General features: G+C 39.4%; 1 protein-coding gene across 2 annotated transcripts in view; it reads left to right on the top strand.

Moving 5' to 3' along the window:
- Positions 1-20,158, top strand: part of Cfap20dc (CFAP20 domain containing) — a 261,651-nt gene that overhangs the window by 94,187 nt on the left and 147,306 nt on the right. For both annotated transcript variants that reach the window (XM_051139606.1, XM_051139599.1), the window contains exon 6: positions 13,989-14,145. In XM_051139606.1, coding sequence (XP_050995563.1) covers positions 13,989-14,145 — 157 coding nt within the window. The remainder of the gene's footprint in view (positions 1-13,988; positions 14,146-20,158) is intronic.

Here is a 20,158-nt window from a genome sequence, read left to right as displayed (position 1 = left end):
TTGAGGTCTTTAATCAACTTGAACTTGAGTTTTGCGAAGGGTGATAAATGTGGATCTATTTGCATTTTGGTACATGTAGACATCCAGTTAGACCAGCCCCATTTTTTGAAGATGCTATCTTTTCTCCATTGTATAGGTTTAGCTTCTTTGTAAAAAATCAAGTGTCCATGGGTGTGTAGGTTTATTTTCTGGGTCTTTGATTTGCTTCCGTTAATCAGCCAGCCTATTCCTATGCCAGTACCATGCCGTTTTTATTACTGTTGCTCTGTGGTGTAGCTTGAGATCAGAGATGGAGATTGCGCCAGAAGATCTTTTATTGTATAGTATTACTTTAGCTATTCTGGGTATTTTGTTTTTCCATATGAAGTTGAGAATTGATCTTTCAAGGTCTGTAAAGAATTATGTGGGTATTTTGATAGGAATTGCATTCAGTCTCCATATTGCATTTGGTAAGATGGCCATTTTTACTATGTTTATCTTCTTGATCCACAAGCATGGGAAATCTTTTCACCTTTTGATATCTTCTTCAAATTTCTTTTTTCAGAGACTTGAAGTTTTTTCATACAAGTCTTTCACTTGCTTGGTTAGAGTTACACCACGGTACTTTATATTATTTGTGGCTATCATAAAGGGTGTAGTTTTCCTAATTTCTTTCTCAGCCTGTTTCTCATTTGTATACTAGAGGGCTGCTGATTTTTTTAAATTAATCTTGTATCCATCCACTTTGCTGAAGGTGTATATCTGCTGTAGGAATTCTCTGGTGGAATTTCGGGGTCACTTATGTATACTATCATATCGTCTGTGAATAGCAATACTTTGACTTTCTCCTTTTTTATGTGGATCCCCTTGATCTCCTTTTGCTGTCTTATTGCTCTAACTAAAGCTTCAAGTACTGTATTGAAGAGATATGGAGAGAATGGGCAGCCTTATCTATTCCCTAATTTTAGTGGAATTCCTTTGAGTTTCTCTCCATTCAATTTGATGTTGGCTATGGGCTTGCTATATATAGCCTTTACTATGTTTAGGTATGTGCCTTGTATCCCTGATCTCTCCAAGACTTTTAACATGAATGTTTCATTTTGCCAAATGATTTTTCAGAATCTAAGGAGATGATCATGTGGGGTTTTTTCTTTCAGTATGTTTATATGGTGGGTTAAATTGATGGATTTCTGTATATTGAACCATCCCTGCATGCTTAGGATAAAGCCTACTTCATCATGGTGAATGATATCTTCATTGTGTTCCTTGTTCAGTATGCAAGTATTTTATTGAGAAATTTTGCATCAATGTTCATAAGAGAAATTGGTCTGAAATTCTTTTTCCTTGTTGGTTCTTTGTATGGTTTAGGTATTAAGGTGACTTTGGTCTCATAGAATAAATTTGGTAATGTTCCTTCCATTTCTATTTTTGTGGAATAGTTTGAAGAGTATTGGTATTACCTCTTCTTTGAAGGTCTGGTAGAATTCTACCCTGAAAACAGCTTGCCCTTGGCTTTTCTTTTGTGGGGGGACTTTTTATAACTGCTTCTATTTCCATAAGAGATTTAGGATTATTTAATTTGTTTATGTGATCTTTATTTAACTTTGGTAAGCGGAATCTATCAAGAAAAGTGTCCATTTCGTTTAGATTTTCAAATTTTGTGGTATATAGGCTTTTGAAGTAAAAACCTAATGATTCTTTGGATTTCTTCAGTGTTTGTTATTATGTCTCCCTTTTTATTTCTGATTTTGTTTTGTTTATTCGAGTTCTCTCCCTCTCTCTCTCTCTCTCTCTCTCTCTCTCTCTCTCTCTCTCTCTGCCTTTGCTCTTGGTTTCATCGATTCTTTGAATTATTGTCTTTTTTTCTAACTCATTGCTTTCATCCCTGAGTTTGATTTGTTTCCAGTCATCTACTCCTCTTTGATATGTCTGCTTCTTTTTCCCCCTAGGGCTTTCAGATGTGCCCTTAATTTGTTTTTATAAGATGTTTCCATTCTCTTTATGAAGGCACTTGGTGCTGTGAACTTTCCTCTTAGCACTGCTTTCATTGTGTCCCATAATGTGTCCAAAATTTGAGTATGTTGTACCTTTATTTTCATTGGATTTTAGGAAGTCCATAATTTCTTTTTTTTCATTTCTTCTCTGACCCAGTTATTATTGAGTAGAGTTATTCAGTTTCCATGTGTGAGTAGGCTTTTTGTTATTTCTGTTTTGTTGAGGCCCAGCTTTAGTCCTGGTGGTCTGATAGGATACAAGATATTATTTCAATCCTCTTGTGTATGTTGAGGCTTACTTTGTGACCTGCTATATGGTCAGTTTTGGAGAAGGTTCCGTGAGGTGCTGAGAAGACGGTATAATCTTTTGTGTTTGAGTGAAAAGTTCTGTAGATATATGTTAGGTCCATTTGATTCAGGACACCTGTTAGTGTCATTATTTCTCAGTTTCGCTTCTTTTTCACTGGATTTTATGGTCTCTGCTGAAAAGTCAGGTATCATTTTGATAGGTTTGTCATTGTGTGTTACTTGGCCCTTTTCCCTTGCCATTTTTAATATTTTTCTTTGTTCTGTACATCTAGTGTTTTAATTATTATGTGGCAGGAGGATTCTCTTTCCTAGTCTACTCTATTTGGTGTTCTGTAGGCCTCTTCTATGTTTATAGATAGCTCTTTCTTTAAGTTGGGGAAATTTTCTTCTATGATTTTGTTGGCCTTCTCTTTCCTCAATTCCAATTATCCTTAAGTTTGTCTTTTCATAGTGTCCTTCATTTCTTGGATGTTTTGTGTCAGGAATTTTTTAATTTAATATTTTCTTTGACAGATGCATTGATTTCTTTAACTGTATCTTCTACAGCTGAGGTTGTCTCTTCCATCTCTTGTATTCTGTTGTTAATGCTTACCTCTGTGGTTCCCGTTCTCTGCTCTAAGTTTTCCGTTTCAAGATTTTTTGTTTGTTTGTTTGTTTGTCTTTCCTTTGTTGATTCTATTTCCCTTTTCAGGTCTTGAACTGTTCTATTCATTTCATTCACTTTTTTGTTGTATTTTCCTATATTTCTTCTCATTTCCCCCTCTTTAAATTCTCAGACAACTTCATAAGCATAGCTTTACGGTCATTTTCCTGTGTTTCAGGTGCATTAAAATATCCAGTGTTTTGGTGGATCCATGTTGCTCTGTTTTTTTGTTGATTGTGTTCTTATTCTGGACTTTAGCAATTTGGTTTTCTGTGGTGTTGGCTGTTAGTTCCCAGAACCTGCTGGGTTTCTCAGACCTTTGTGATCCAGTGAGGTCCTGCTGGTCTCTCCATTGCAGCTCCTCAAGAGACAGGATGAATCGAAAGTCTGATTACAGGAGTGTAGCACCCCTGGAACTGGGGTCCAGCACTCGAGTGGGAGGAAAGCAGAAGGGGCCACAAGCTTTGAACTGTGCTGAATTCCTGGACCTGGGATACAGCTGCTGGGGACCTCTACCTGTGGCTCCACAGGTCCTGCAATATCTCTTTCCTGTCCAGGAAATAGCTTAACTGAAGGCTGGATCTTCAAGTCTCTGGAGTCCAAAATTGTCTTCTGGATGGCAGAAGAAATCTGGAGGAAGATGAAAGGGCTCTGATGTTTTAGATCCAGCCATGCTGGCGTATTACTGGCCAAGTAGATGCTGAGCTCCCAGGGCCACCCAGATTCATCTGAGTTCTGCCATCTCGGGACCAGGATCCTGTATGATCCTATTTTCTAAACTGTCTCCACTGAGGAACCAGTAGAGTTTGGAGGTTGGGATGCTGTCCCCTAGATTCTAGTACTGCCCATGGAGAAACAGGAAGAATCCCAGAGCTGATTGCTAGAACAGAGAGTCTCTGGAGATCTGCATTTGAATAGGCAGAAAGTGCAGGGGGCTGCCTTTCCTTGACCTGTGAGACAGCCAATGGGGGCCTGGAGCTGTGTGTCACCAGCTCCCAGGTTGTCCCCTCCCATCCGGGAAATACCAACTTTAGTGTTTTGGAGTCAACAGTCAGGTTACTGACTAGATGTGCAGTCTCTGCCCTTCTCCTGCCCAGATATGGTAGGCACTTACTGCCTCCATCTTCTGGTCCAGCCCTGTCGCTGAATCATGTTTTAAGGACAGTTTCCATCTCAAGTGCAGAGAAGCTGGGCATACCCCATCTATCCAGGATGCCACCCCTGGAGCCCCTGCCCACTGTTGAAATGATAGCTGCCTAGTTTTCTGCTCTTTTAGTGGGGGCTCTTTCCTATCCATCACGATTTGTAGCTCTCTTGATGGTAAATCTCAACAGAGCATTCTCAAAGCACTCAGCTAACATTTAAAAGTTGGAAGATCTCATACAAATCCTTGATTTCTGATCTCTAGAGATGCCACTGGCTTCTTATCTGAGCCCACTGCATTTCTAAGGGGCTGCGCACTGCCCTGTGAATCCTCTCATTTGATACAATGTGTACACAACAAGGGGCTTCCATTCTGCTCAGCTGTCTGCATGAGACTTCCAGGAGTCCTGATTCAGAATGGTATTGCTGAATTGTTCACTCTTCTTGTGTTCTGTAGCTAAATCCTTTTGATACCAATAGGCAATAAAATTAAATTCATACAGCCAAACCGATCTGAGTACTTATATATAGGCCACTTTCTGTTTCAATTATCTTTAAATGTTAACCTTCCAATTTTATTTTCCATACTATTCTTAATTACGATGATTCACTTTAACCTTTAAGTTACAGCAATTTATATTTTTGACTTGAGTCCTCAATGGCAAGAACAATTTTAAAAATTAATAGCCATCACATTAAACACTGGAAGTGCCTACTTAGTCAGGGCTCACTGGAATCCATTTCACTTCTTCTTTACTGTAACTTTGGTTAGTTGGTGATGGGTCGGATGCACATCACTATCTTGGTGTATGTGCTATAATATATAATAAATTTAATTCTGTTTGAATGTTCAGCCATGAGCTGTTGTTCAGAATGAATCATCCACTGGAGATAGAACAAAGCAATTCAATAAGTTACCGTGCCAAATCTTTTAGCAATCTTCACAACTCAGACACCTAGTGTTTCTCATTTAAATGGATAAATTCACCCTCCAGCCTCAGTGGGAGAGGATGTACTTGGTCCTGTGACTTGATGTGCCAGGGTAGGTTGGTACTCATGGATGGCCTCCCCTTTTCTGAGGAGAAGAGGAAGAGGGAATGGAAGAGCCACGATGTGAGGGTGTTACTGAGAAGAGAGGAGAGGGGGACTGCAATCAGGCTGTAAAGTGATTAAATTAATAAATTAATAAAAAATGTCACCCTCTAAAACTTGTACCTTCTTGAACTAAATTCTAGTGCCATCTGCTATGAATTTTAATACAAGCTAGAGGTCTAACTGTACCCCAAACTGCTCAAAGACCATTTTACCTCATTTTTCTCAAACATCATGTTTCCCATTAAGCCAATATTTGGAAATTTGGGTTAAAAAAAAAACAGCATTTAATTTTTCACTGTCACTGAATGAGAAGGCAATAAAAGACAGGCATACTCAGATACAAGATTATCTAAGATACATCAAGTAGTTTGTTAAAATAGTTATAAATAGCCTTCACTGTGTTATTTATGGTATTTATTTAAGGGTTTGTAACTGTTTCATCTCACTCACATGAATGTCAGTCTTTAAATGCCCATTTTTCTTTCTTTACTCCTGTCAGGCTAATACCAGTGCTGCATTTATTTCAGGAGAGCTTATCCTCTGCTGACCTCAGATACTTAAGGAAGAACCACTGGCCAAAGGAGGTTTAGAAACAGACGACTCAGCTTTAAGGCTAGCCCATTCTTAGAGCATGCACAGAAGCAGCATGCCCTGGGGAGCGAAGTGTAGGCCTTGGGGCTTTATTGCAGGTACACAGAGTCTGGTTCTGTTGCTTCTTGGCTACAGACCCTTAGGCCAAGTCTGTTCATTTCTTAGCACTTCAGCTTTCTTGTCAGTTAAACAGGGTCAGTGGTAAAACTCACTCAGTAGCAACTCAAGCTCACAGTAAATGCTCACTTAATATTAGGTTCAGAAAAGACTGCTATTTTGCTGTTTTCCCTAAACATGAACCCATTAACTTCTACTATTGTAAATCAATGACTAAACTGGTTTATCTTAGCTAACAAATATTTATTAAGTTACTAAATGCATGTGAATCCAAAAATGAATGACATTACCATTCTCAAGGATAGTATAATACTGTACAATAACTCATAGGAGACCGGTCCACACAGCACTGGTATTAAAAGAAAATACCAGACATGACTAGTCAAACTGAAGATAACAGACATGGTTTGTCAAACTGGAAATGGTTGCAAATAATTTAATTTCCTGTGGTAACAAGATATGATTGATTTAAACAATTCAGAAGCTGAATCACAAAGCATTCACAATATTCAATACACAAATAAAAGATGTCTCTAAAGATAGAAAATAGACAAAAGCAATATCCATCATGTAGGGATGGGGAACTTGAGGTGTCAGATGACACTTAAGCAAGGATGTCTAGTGTTCCTCAGAAAGGAGGAGCTACCCTGTGTAAAGTGACAGCTGAGGTAGAAGCAGACAGCCCCTTCCACAGCCACAGCCGGAGTGCACTGCCCCCAGTGGCTAGTGGGTGCAACTGCCGAGGGGTAGACCCTTAACTTAGGAGACAAGGAGCTTCTGGGGACATTTGTACCACATGTTTGTAAGTTTTTAAGGTAAAGGAGAGAGAGAGAGAGTAAAAAGACAAGCACAGACCCTGAACCCATGCTCACACTGGTAATAAAAACATCTCCAAAGTAAAAAACAACCTTACCCAGAATTCAGATTCTTCTACACTTTTTTAGAAGACATACAGCCAGTACACTTCAAACAGAAAGGAAAACTTGCTACCAAACTAGTTTTATAAAACCAGTATTACTATACAAACATCAGATAAAGATTAAACAAGTGTTATTATAGGCCAGTCTTCTGGTATAAGCACAGTTGCAGAACTTCTCAATAAAACGTGTGCAGGCTGAACTCCAATTAATTATCAGCAAGATCATTCACTGTGACTGGGCTTCCTTCTAGGGAGGAGAGAATGGTAGAAGGCAGGCATCTTGTTAGGGTTCCCAAAGCCCAAAGCAGCTTGGGAAGGAAAGGGTTTATTTCATCTTATCACGTGTAGTCTATTATTCAGAGAAGTCAGAGAGAAACTCAAGGCAGGAACTGAACCAGAGGCCATGGAAGAGTGCTGCCTGTTGGCTTACTCCCCGTGGCTTGCTCAGACTGCTTTCTGACAGCATCCGGGGCCACCTACCTAGGAGTGGCACCTCCCAGAGTGAACTGGGGACTCCCATGTTAACTGTCAATTGAAAAAAAAATGCACCACAGGGCCGACTGATAGGGGAATTTTCTCAATTGAGGTTCCCTCTCCCAGAATGACTCTAGCTTGTGTCACCTCAACATAAAACTAGGCAGCACACCATATCAGCCAATCAGTAGACACAGGGAAAACCTTTGACAAAGTGCAGTACTGCCACAGGATGAAAATCCTGAAGGAAGTTGGACTAAGGAACAGGCAGCAGTATAGCAAAAGGTAAATATGACAGACGTGTGGTCAACAGTATTAGGAGCGAAAGACAAGCAAGCTTCAAGATCTGCCTCAAAACACAATGAGACCAGGCTGCCCTCTTTCCCCACTCCTGTTCCATATGTGTGTGCTTGAAGGATTCGAGTGAAAAGAAAAGGGGAGAGATATCAAAAAGAAATCAAGGCATCTGTTTGCATAATCCTATTTGTAAGATACACTAATGAGTTCATCAGAAAACTTAAAATTGATTAACCCATTCAACAAAGTAACAGAGATGACCACCCCAAACTCAGGAGTTTCCTGTATGCCAGCAGCAAACGTGACAAGAAAGGAATCAAGAAAGAGATCCTATTCACAATCATTCTTAAAATATACCTCAGACTAAGCCTAACCTAAAGAGAAAGCTTTCTCTACAGTGGAAATTATAAAACAGTGCAGAAATCAAAGAAGATGCTAGAATGTGGGTGAAAAAAAATCCCATGCTCCTTTACTCAACCGAATCAGCACAGTGAAAATGCTGTGTCACTGAAGGCAGTCTGCTTGATTCAATAGATTCTGTGTCTACTCCAGTGACACTGCCACAGAAAATAAAACCCACAAAACCCACATGGAAGCAGAAAAAGTTCAGAATGCCCAAAGCAGGCATGAATAAAAAGAACAGTGCTGATGGTGTCACGATGCCTGACTTCCGGTCACACTGTAGAGCCGTAGTAACAACAGCAGCATGGCACTGATAGAAAAAACCAAACCTGTGAGTCCGCAGGGCCTGAATAAAACCTACACAGCTACAGACATCTGCTTTTCAAGAAAGACGCTAAAAACCTGCACAAAGAAGGGTGGCTAATTAGCAAATGGTGGTAGAAAAACCAGATAACTATATGTGAAAGAGTGAAACTAGACCCGTATTGCTCATTCTATAGAAAAAAGCTATTCAGAATGGATCAAAGACCCTCGTAGCAGATGTAAGTCCCTGAACCTGCCATGGGAAGGGATTTCAGTACATAGGCAGAAGCAAGGGCTTTCCAAAAAGAACCCCAGTAGCTAAGATAATGAAAACGAGCAGATGGGGTTTGATGAAGTTAAAAGGCTCTGCACCACAAAGGAAACATTTATGTAGTGTCAGCGCGTAGAGTGGGAGAAAATCTTTGCTATCTATACATCTTGTTTCGGGTGTGGGAGAGGACCAGGTTAAGTCCTAGGACTAAAAGTTGTTCCAGAGACACAGAGTAATAGAAATAAAAAGTTTATTAAGAAAGAGAGGCACTCCCAAGACACAGTGTGATCTGGCAAAGGACTTACCATGACCCTTTATAGGTCATGTACAGTGCACCCTCTTTCTCTCATTGTCTGTGTGTCATTGGCTTTTCCAACTGTTCTATGGAGCCTACCTGGGGCGAAGTTTGTAGCCCTCTACCAACTGTTTTCTTTCATGTGAGTTTCTGTTCTCTCCAGTCCCTCTCCTGACAGCCTGACAGAGGATTGATACCTGAAACCTGTTTAAAAAAAAAAAAAAAAAAAAAGCAAAAACAAAACCAAAACCTCAGGCCCTCCTCACGCTGGCATAGCAAGTACTTTTTATCTGCATAGCCATCTCCCCATCGCAGTGGTTAATCATGACCATTAGTGTGTGAGAGATACCTGGGAGATGAGTAAACTATGTCTGAGTGTTTATTTGAGCTTGAGGACTCTGGCCTAATTGCAGGTTTCACGTATTAGGAGGTGGTGGACTCACTCGTGGAGTGCATGTGGGGTGGGTGGAGCATTGTTGGAAGTGGGTCTCTGAGCGCTCAGCACTGAAGGGTCAGGTCTTGCCTTGTCCTGCTCTTGTCTCCTCTCTGCTCTCTGGCTGCCATCAGGCAGACAACTAGACAACTTTCCTCTACCTCGCCCTCCCCATAGTGTTTCTTCTTTGTAATGGACCGAGCAAATTTGAAACTTTCTAAGAAATGAACCAAAATAATTCTTTTTTCAAGTATTTATCACAGGAAAAAAATATTACTGACATTATATGAGAACTGCAGATGTGTACCCACTTAAATAAAAGAGTTTGAAAATGTATTTAAAAAAAAAAAAACTAAAAGGACCAAATACAGAAAGGCAAATACTTTGTGGTGAAATTACAAGACTCTTCTTTTTAAAACTGACGGGAAGACAATGCCGGGAGTCGCTGTCAATTAGCCTGAACTATTTGGCATTTGTTGGAAGTTTATGTAATGACTACAGAGTATACATTGTTTTCAAATGTACATTGAACATTCACCAAGAATTTTTATGTGAATCTCAAAAATATCCTGAAGATAACACATTCTTTCTGCTGTCAAATTTCTTTCCATTGCTATGTATCAGCTCACAATTACAAACATGTGAGGTCATAGTTCTTTCCTGCTGCATTAAAACTGTACACAAAAATAGAATAATTAAAGATGAAGAAAATGTCAAAAAGCATAAGGCCTTTAATAATGGATGGTACCCCAAGAATAATGAAGATGTAGTTTATAAAGAGTCATACACCCCACTTGTTAGGAGGGTTTATCCTCTTTCCCAAAACGTTGTAACACACATTCATAGCATTTATGTGACTATCAGTTGTTTGTTGGAGCTTATGAAAAACTTTATGGGAATATACTTGTATTTTCTCTAGCCAAGGTGTATTGTGAAGGGTTTCTCTGGGTTTTTCAGGATCTACTTTCTTGGTGGTGAATCCATGGAATAAAGACATCAGTTCTCAGACATTTGTTTAAGGATTGGAAATATCAAAGTTTCTGTGGTGTGTGTGTGTTTATGACGACGTGAATGCATTTGCATATCTTCAAATCTTCATACATAGACACTTACCATGATCTACTGAAGATTTTCTAGTCATAGTCAGGTCGAGTAGATAAAAGCATCGTGGCTGCCATGGATAAGCAGCGGTTTCCTTGGCCTCTGAAGGAGGTGGGCTCTGATTCCCTAGCAGAGCTGCTAGGACAGCCCAGAGCACAGTCAGATAGGCAGGAAGTAAGGAAAGGGCCCTGAGGTGAAATGATATGCATGTTCACCTGTCTTCTGTGCCTGGTTACTTCTTTGTTAAAGCCAAACTTCAAGCCTTTCCAAGAAGTAGAAGACTTAAGAGTCACTTTTTTAAAAGTTAGATAACACAAGCACCAATTAACTCAAAATGTAAAGGGGGGAAGTTGTACGGTAGGAGAGAAAGTTGTCACTTTCTCATTGCGTACAATATTTACATTCCTATTAATAAAATCTCAGGATATTAAATGCTAGGGGAAAAGAGAGTAAACAGATGATAATCCAGGAAGGATGAAGTTTAGGAAGCAGGATGTGTAAGTGAACTAAAGGTCATATAAGAATTGGGGGGAGGAAGTGATTTGGTATCTGACACTGGCAAAACAGTAAACTACAGAGAACAGGAACAGTTACCAGACTGACTTAACAGAATGAGCAAGTGAAACCTTGCCAGTACTGGGCTTTTATTTGCATGTATGACTTATTATTGAAACAATTTTAAGTAATTTTCTCTAAACCCATACATCCTAAGGCCCCTCTGTGGTGACTGTGTTAAGCAGAAGAGCCACATGGCTGCCTCTCTTCCTAGGACAGAAGACTATCTTATGTGTGTTTATGTCCCTGGAAGGGAGGCAAGGGAAGCTCATCTGTACTCAGTGTGTAGGGGAAGAATAAGTGGCATTCCTGGTGGCTTGAACTAGTTAGCTAGAACTGGGGCATGTTAAGTCTTTTAGGAAAACAATTACATTTATAGAACAATAGTGATTGCATAATGTTCTAATGGATAAAAGAAACACACACCTCCGTTCCCTATGATCTGGCTTTCATTGGGCCATCAATTGTTCCTTATATTTTAATAATTCCCATGTCAGCCTTCTCACTTCATACTTACTTGACTGACAAACAATAGACTATGCTTTCTTATTATTTTTTATTTTTATTTTTACATATACATTTATATTATTACACATATATATAATAAACTATCTAAAGCAAGAAGAACCACAAAACAATCATGAATTATATAAATGTTACATTCATAGTGTTTTGGGTATTTGTATTTGGCAACCTTGAAGAAACCATCTTTCCTATCTTGGTGTATCTAAAATTCTAAATGTAAATCAATATCTGTCATATCTTGTCATTATCAACTTAAAACATATATCTAGACCTAAAAACATATTAACCCCTAAACAAATAAGCTTAGTTGTAAAACTAAACTATCTTGTCTCCAACCCCATCAGAGACTTGAGAAGGAATAAAATTAATTATATGAGTAGACAGTAAGTGTAGGTTAGCAGCTTCCAAAATTAGCAAATGACAGAGACAGTTTGCTGCCTGAACAGTCACCCGAAACTCTCTATAATGTTGGAGCATCTTCTTCAGCCTTCTGGCCCCAATATATCTGACAGACATATTTGTGAGGCAGGAACTATTGAGGACTTGCTTACCCTCTCTTGGCAGAGTTTGGCTGTCGACTCTGCCTGCATCCAAGCTTGCCCTTTTTTACGCAGAATTCTGTCTGTGGTAGAAAATAGGACAGTGGCTTTTTTGACACATTTGAAGCCATCTCCATAAGGTAGGCTGGGTGTTGCCAGGAGTTAACCTGTATTATTGTCAAAGAATCTTTAAAGTAATGAAAACATCTTTAAATTCCATATTCTGTAGGTCTCTGAGGTTTTTGAAGACCATATCTATTTTACCTTATCTGTCTATAGAATCAAATATATCTGTTGCACCTAGGATGTATATTCTTGTGATAAAAATAAACTAGTAATGGACATGACCATGATTTGATCAACTAACAGTTAACTTGTATTACTTAATTATCCTAAACAGCCTGCAATAGCACTTTCAAAGTATTGGGTGTAAACCTTGTATCATAGTTGAGTTGTATGGGCACAACACCACACATTAGAGTAGAAATATATATGTATATAAAACGTGTGTGAAGAATAATCTTAAATTTGAATTCTATACCATTATATCAAAATTAAACTTATTTTGCCTCAATATGCAAAATTCTATACCAGTGAATTAAAAATAACCTTGTGAGTAACAAGGCATTAAGTTGAGGGGTAGATTCACTAGTCTACGTTTTGTCCTGTCCTCCCTATATATTTCTACATTCCCTGTTCTTTCTTTCTTTCTTTCTTTCTTTTTCATTCTTTATGTGTCTCAGTGATCTTTATGCTGACTCAGACACAACTCAGCCCCAAGACCTCTGTCACTTAGAACACTCCTACATCAAGGTCCACCCAAGCTTAATTTCCCAGTGCTCTGCATTTGCATGTTATTATGTGCAGAACTAAAGAAAGCATTTCTTCTTGTTGAGAATCTTAGGGTCTCCTTCATGATTCTTGAGAGCTTGGCCTCACAGGCTTTAACCGCCCCCCCCCCCGAAAAAAAAGCTTCCCCCATGTCACAATCCATCTGATTGTCACTATCTAGCTATGCTAAACCCACTTCCTCCCTAGCTAACTCCAGGCTGTTCTCCCCAAGACACCATAGTGTTCTCACAGCCTAGGTAGGTAACGTTCTTGTTGAGACATCTACAACAAATAATCATTTTGGTTTAATCAGTAACTCAGTACAATCTCTTACTGATCTGTTACCAAGACAACCTTGGACTCACCTCCATAGTAAAATCAACATCCTCCCTAGAAAAGGTCTTATTTATAAACTGCTTCCAAAAATAATTCAAGACCCTAATATTTAAAAGAGGCACATGAAATTTTAATACTGCTTTTGTTTCAATTTCAAAAATTATTTTTCTTTTATCGTACATTCTTAAATATGTCTTAATTTTTCACTAATGATTATTTTTCCTCTTCCTTTATTCAGTTAGGCCATAGAATTCATTTGATGAAGTGCTAAGGGATCTAATTGTTTAGTAGGCTGGAATTAGTACCTGCAAGAGTACTTCAAAATTGGCACACACCCAGCATAATTACAAATCCTCTAGAAGAATCTATTTTTGTATAACAGGTTAAGTGGTTGTAAGTAGATAGTACTGGGTACCATTTAACCGATCTTCTGATTTAATCCCTACCTTTTAAAAACCAAAACTAAAGTATCTAATTGTAATCAAATTAATCCCCTTGGAAAAAACAATGGGCTACTTCTCTCTAATGTTCAAGCTTCAAGTGATGTAAAGCACCTGCCTTTAGCATGCCCCTAGCATGGTGCCCACGGACAAGAGAGCTGTTGTCCCAGAGATGGGTCACTCATGATGGGAGTGTGATAGTCAGATAACCACTGTGTAGTTCAGATTGTGGGCATTTGTGGAAGAGAATTGAGGCCACTTTAAAGAAAACTTAAGTCAGAACTGAAAGAGCACACTGGAGCCTGGGGAGGGGCAGATGAGATGGTTCACGTGGTGTGAGTCTCTGCATCTGTGCCGTGGAGGGTCCTAACTTGCGTCTGCTTCTCTTGATCTCAGTGGTGCAATCTGTGCATTGACCTGGTCGCCTTCACCAGTGAGATATTCAAAGGAGCAGTTTTCCAGTCGTTGGATGGCATTATCGTCTCTGCTAACTGTAAGCTACGGAAGATCTTCACTTTAAAGTCAAAGCCTCAAGAAACAGCTGATAGAGATGGTATGCTCTTTCACGTTTCCGGGGGGGGGGGTCCTTTAAGAGAAATGTAAAGTAAGAGATAACTTAAACATCAATTTAGAATGGAAATTAAGTTATAGACATGAAAGTTTGTTTTAATTGAGAACAGTTTGAGTATTGGATAGACTACTTCGTATTGCCTCCCGCAGTACACATGGTTGCCTTTCCTCACCCCTTGCCAGCACTTCTGTTGTGTCCCCTGTGATGGCCGCTCTGGACTGGTGAGGTTGAAGCTCTGTAGTGGGGATGTTGAACACATTTTATGTTTACTACCCTTTCATACTTGCTCATTTGAGAGCCGCGGTTTCCTCGGCTTACTTAGTACCTGAGTTGTTAGGACTCTGGGCAGGCTGTTCTTTGATATTCTAGATGGCAGTCCTCTGTTCTGTGGGCTGTGTCTTCACTCAGCTCATTGCTTGCTTTGTAATACAGAAGTTTCACATTTCATGAATCCCTGTCTCCTTCTTCTTGCTATTGCTTCCTGGGCTACTGGAGTCCACTCCGGTACTGCAGCGCTTTAGGTGTTTTCTCTGTAACATTTTTTTGAAGAGACTCTCTTTTCTCTATATTGTAGTTTGGGCATCTTTGTCCAAAATCAGTCACTGTGATGTTACTAGCACTGTTCCCTTTGCTCAGAACTGCTTTGGTATGCAGTGTGTATTGTGTGGCCATGTGAGCTTCACAAATGTTTTTTTTCTAATTCTGTGACAACTGTTACATTAGGGTTGTGTAGTCCAAGGTGGCCCTCTCACAGTGGAGAGGCCAACAGTGCAGGAATTGCTCAGTCACATGTGATAAGTGTCTCAGAAGTCCCAATCTGCAAAAGACTACCTGGAGAGTTCCTCAGGCCCACTGGTCCTCAGTCAGTGACAGATGCCTGGAAATGCTGGTTCTAGCAGCAGCAGCAGCAGCAGCAGCAGCTAGGAAGAGGGCCAAGTGAGCACAGGGAATAATCATCTTTTTTCCCGCATATCCCTCCTTTTGTTGGTGCTGCTACCTGAAGCTGCATCACAAACATCATTGCTTGCTTGCTTGCTTTTTTCTTTCTTTTTGTTTTTGTTTTTGTTTTTGCTTTTTTGTTTGTTTGTTTTTGAGACAGGGTTTCTCTGTGTAGGGAACTCACTCTGTAGACCAGGCTGGGTCTCAAAGTCAGAGGTCTTCCTGCCTCTGTCTCCTAAGGCAGCTTCATTGAATTTTATAAATGTTACTCTTTGAGAATTCCGCATGTAGATACGGTGTCATTTGAATTTTGGAGGCATGGCAAGGATCTACAGCTCTCCTGCAGCGATGTAACGGTTTTTAGGCTATTCATTGTACTGACCATGAGCCTGGGGAGAGCTTTCTACCTCTGCTGTTTTATGTTTTTCATCAGAGAGATCTTTGACTTCCTTATTTAGGTTTTTTTCCTAAGATAATATTTGAAGATACTATGAATCAGGTTGTTTTCCTGATTCTTCTTATCATATTTCTTTTTCTCACATATAGATAAACTACTTATTTTTGTATGTTGATTTTTATATCCACATACTTTTCTGAAGGCGTTTATCAGTTTTAGAAATTTTATGTTAGCGTCTTCAGACTCTCTTATGTATCAGATCATATTTTTTTCGAATAGGGATATTGGCTTCGTGCTTTCTTATTTGTATCTTTTATTTACTTATTGAGTCTTACTGAAATGCTTGAAGGTTTTCACATTGTAGTACAGGGTTAGCTATAGTTCTGTCATATTTTGCCTTTTAGTGATGTGACTGGTTCCTTTTTATTTGTTTTCATTGGTTTTATCATGTATATTATGTTAAACTTCGTCAGAGGTCTCTATTGATCATCATGTGATTTCTGTCCAGAGTTCTATATATGTACAACAGTTTCTGTGTGTGCATTGGTTTGTCTTGCATTCCTGGAATGAAACCTGCTTGGTCATGGAGAATAACCCCTTTTTTTCCCCAGGAGGGTGGGTCAGACCTATTTTTATTCCATTTGGACTCTTAAGTTTTTTAAAGGTAGGTTTCATAATCAGAAAATAAAATTTTATATCCTTTAAAGACATCTTTATGTTAAAGTACTTAGTAATAAATATTTTTTGAGAAAATATTCACTTCCCCTCCCTTTCCTCCCACCAAACCGCTCATATACTCTCCTTGCTCTTTTATCGAACTCTTGACTTCTATTTTCTTTAATTGTTATCATACACATATGTGTATGTTTGTGTATTTGTGTGTGTGTGTGTTTGTGTATTTGTGTGTGTGTATGTTTGTGTATTTGTGTGTGTGTATATGTATGCAGACATATACATATATGTTTATGTGTACATAGATATAAAATATCTTCCTAAATACATATATTAACCTGTTCAGTCCATGTAATCTTACTTGTGTTCCTGTTTTAAGGACTGACCATGTGAGGTTGGATGACTGGTCTGTGTGCCTCTCCCTAGGGAAGACTCATTTTCTGCTCTCAGCATTGCTTGGTTGCCTTTAGCTCTTTGCATAGAATTCAGGCCATGAAGGCTTTCATCTATCCACCTTAGCATGTCTATTGTTGGTTTTGTTCAGCTCAGTTTTAGGAAGTCATTGTTGCTAATAATTTTTGAGTGTATCTTCTAGCATTATCGGGTGACATAATGTCACAGCAAACCCCCTGTTCCTCTGGCTCTTACAATCTTCCTGCTCCCAGTTCAGAAATAATCCCTGAGCCTTAGGTGTGGGCATTGTTCTATATTTGGGACAGGGCTCCACAGCTCTGCATTTCAACTGGTTGTGGTTTTCTGTAACGGTCGCCGTCTGTTGAGAAGTGTTGTGGTATAGGGCCATTGCTTGGGGTGGAAGGGAGAGCAATAGAAAAGGAGGAACAATGTACAAGTGATCTAATGGGAGAAATGAGAAAAAAGAGGAAAGGGGCTCTAACTAGGGAGTGGGAAGGGAGACAAATACAAAATGAGGGCAAGAATAAAGCAACAGTAAGGATGTCTAAAAGGTATAGGAATCATATTAAAATATCTACCTAAAAATAAAAGCCTAATCATTTTACCAAAAGCAATTTACAGATTCAATGCAATGCCTATCAGTATATCTATACAATATTTAAAAGACATTGAAAGTTCAGTTCTCAACTTCATATGGAAAAACAGAAAACCTAGAATAGCTAAAACAATCCTGTACAATAAAAGATCCTCCGGAGGAATCTCCATATCTGATCTCAAGCTGCACTATAGAGCAACAGTAATTAAAACAGCGTGGTACGACACAGTAATAGGCTGGTTGATCAATGGAATCAAATCAAAGACCCAGAAATGAATCCACACATACATGGTCACTTGATTTTTTGACAAAGAAGCCAAATCTATTCAATGGAAAAAGGATAACATATTCAACAAATGGTGCTGGTCTATTTGGATGTCTACATGTAGAAAAATGCAATTGGACCCATATTTATCACCATGCACAAAACTCAAGTTCAGATGGATTTAAAACCTCAACATAAAACCAGAGATACTAAATCGGTTAGAAGAAAAAGTGGGCAAGAGCCTGGAACACATTGGCACAGGAGACAACTTCCTGAACAGAACACCAACAGCCCAGGCCTTAACATCAGCAATCAATAAATGGGACCTTATGAGGCTGAGAAGCTTCTGTTAAGGCAGGAGACACCATCAACAGAACAAAGCGACAGCCCACAGACTTCACCAACCCTACATCTGACAAAGATCTAATATCCAAAATATATAAAGAACTTAAGAAATTAAACACTGCCAAACCAAATAAGCCAGTTAAGAAATGGGGCTCAGAACTAAACAGAGAATTTTCAACAGAGGATTATCAAATGGCTGAGAAACACTTAAAGAAATGCTCAAACATCTTTAGTCATCAGAGAAATGCAAATCAAAACGACTCTGAGATTCCATCTTAAACCCATCAGAATGGCTAAAATCAAAACCTCAAGTGGCACCACATGCTGGCGAGTATGTGGAGAAAGGGAACACTCCTTCATTGCTGGTGGGAATGCAAATTTGTACAACCACTTTGGAAATCTATCTGGCGCTATCTCATAAAACTGAGAATAGGGCTTCCTCAGGACCCAGCTATTCCACTCCTTGGAATATACCCAGAAGATGTCTACCACACAACAAGGACATATGCTCAACCGTGTTCATGGCAGCCTTATTAATAATAGCCAGACCCTGGAAACAACCTAAATGTCCCTCAGTCAAAGAATGGATAAAGAAACTATGGTACATTTACACTATGGAATACTACTCAGCTATAAAAAACAAGGAAACCCCAAAATTTGTGGACAAATGGATGGAACTAGAAATGATCATACTGAGTGAGTTAACCCAGAAGCAGAAAGACTCACATGGTGTATACTCACTTATAATTGGACACTAGCCCAAGAGGCAAGTCACATGATAGTCTTCACTTACCAGGACATTAGGATAGTTGTGAGGACATCCTATTGGGACTCTAGGTGAGAGAAGTGTGGGAGAATGGGGAAACAGAAGGATTCAGAGGGTCCTAAAAACCTACAAGAAGAACATCATGATAGACAGATCTGGGCCCAGGGGTTCCACTCAAACTCTTGCACCAAGCAAGGACAATACTTGCAGTAAACATCGAATCCCTTCTCAGTTCTAGCCAACAGACAAGACATTCTCCACAGTTGAATAGAGAGCAGGGACTGACTCAGACGCAAACTCTGGTGCCCCATATTTGACCACTTCCCCATGGTGGGGAGGCCTGGTGGTACTCAGAGAAAGAATAAGCAGGCTACCAAGACGAGACTTGATAACCTATGACCATTTAGTAGGGGAGGACATCCCCCTCGGTCACAGACCTAGGGCAAGGGAATAGGGTAAAAGCAGGAGGGAAGGAGGAACAGGAAGATACAAGGGATGGGATAACAATTGAGATGTAATCTGAATAAATTAATTAAATAAAAAACTAAACAAACTAAATAAATAAATAAATAAATAGATAGATAGATAAAAGCCTATGATGACTGTAGTAAGTCTACGTATAAATACATAGCTTAAATGAAATACACTCATCTGAGCTGATGCTTCCTCAAAGCGCCAAAGACCATCTAGCAAAAACACACACACCAGGCCTGTTTGGGGTAGTTTGTCAGGTTTTCCAAGAAACTTCCCAAACGTTACAGTCTATTGCCTTCCGCTGCCCCTCCAAGGTAGTTGCTAAGCCCCTATTGCTGAAGATATCATACACTTCAGACACAGAACCCAGACTCCTCTGATCTGGAACTAACCAAAAGGAATGCTTCCTCTCTGAATACTAGTTCTCATGGTTCTGGAAGGCATCATGTGGACTTCCAGCAGGGCTGTGAAGCTCAACACTGGCCAGCACAGCAGGTGAACCCTAACGGTGCATCAGTGGCAGCCATCCCTCTGTGGCAATCAGCCACTGGCCCGCTGACCTCGTGGCCCACACAGCAAGAGGGAAATCATGCCTGGTTCAGGAAATCTGGCCAGCTACCCAGGCTACTGAAGTCATGGACCAGCATAATCTCTAATTACGTTCTAAATATTTGTCCGTGTACCCACAGATAAGAGTATTATCTTTTAGTAAATATAATATTGTTTTTGAGAATTCCATATTTTTACACAATATATTTTGATCGCATTCTTCCTCCCCACTGAGCTCCTGCTGTCCACCCTAACACCACATCTGTGTTCTGCTGCATAGATACATGCACATCCGTGTTCTTCACTGCTCTGTTCATAGTGTCTAAGAAATCAGGACTGATGAATGAATAGGATGTATGTGGTACATACATGCAATACAGTTTCATCCAACTATAAGTGATCTTTTTATGCATAATTATGTTTGGTTTACAAACATTTTGAGAAATTTCACATCTGTGCTCATTACAGAGACTGGCCTACAATTTTATTTTTTATGTGTTTATCCATTTTTGTATCAGTAATACTGGCTTTATAAAATGAGTTCAGTACTGTACTTGGCATTTCTATTTTACAGAATGG

The sequence above is a fragment of the Acomys russatus genome, chromosome 3 (genome assembly GCF_903995435.1).
Source record: "Acomys russatus chromosome 3, mAcoRus1.1, whole genome shotgun sequence".
Taxonomy (NCBI): domain Eukaryota; kingdom Metazoa; phylum Chordata; class Mammalia; order Rodentia; family Muridae; genus Acomys; species Acomys russatus.
Note: the sequence above shows the minus strand (reverse complement) of the source record. Positions and strands in the feature narration are given on the sequence as shown.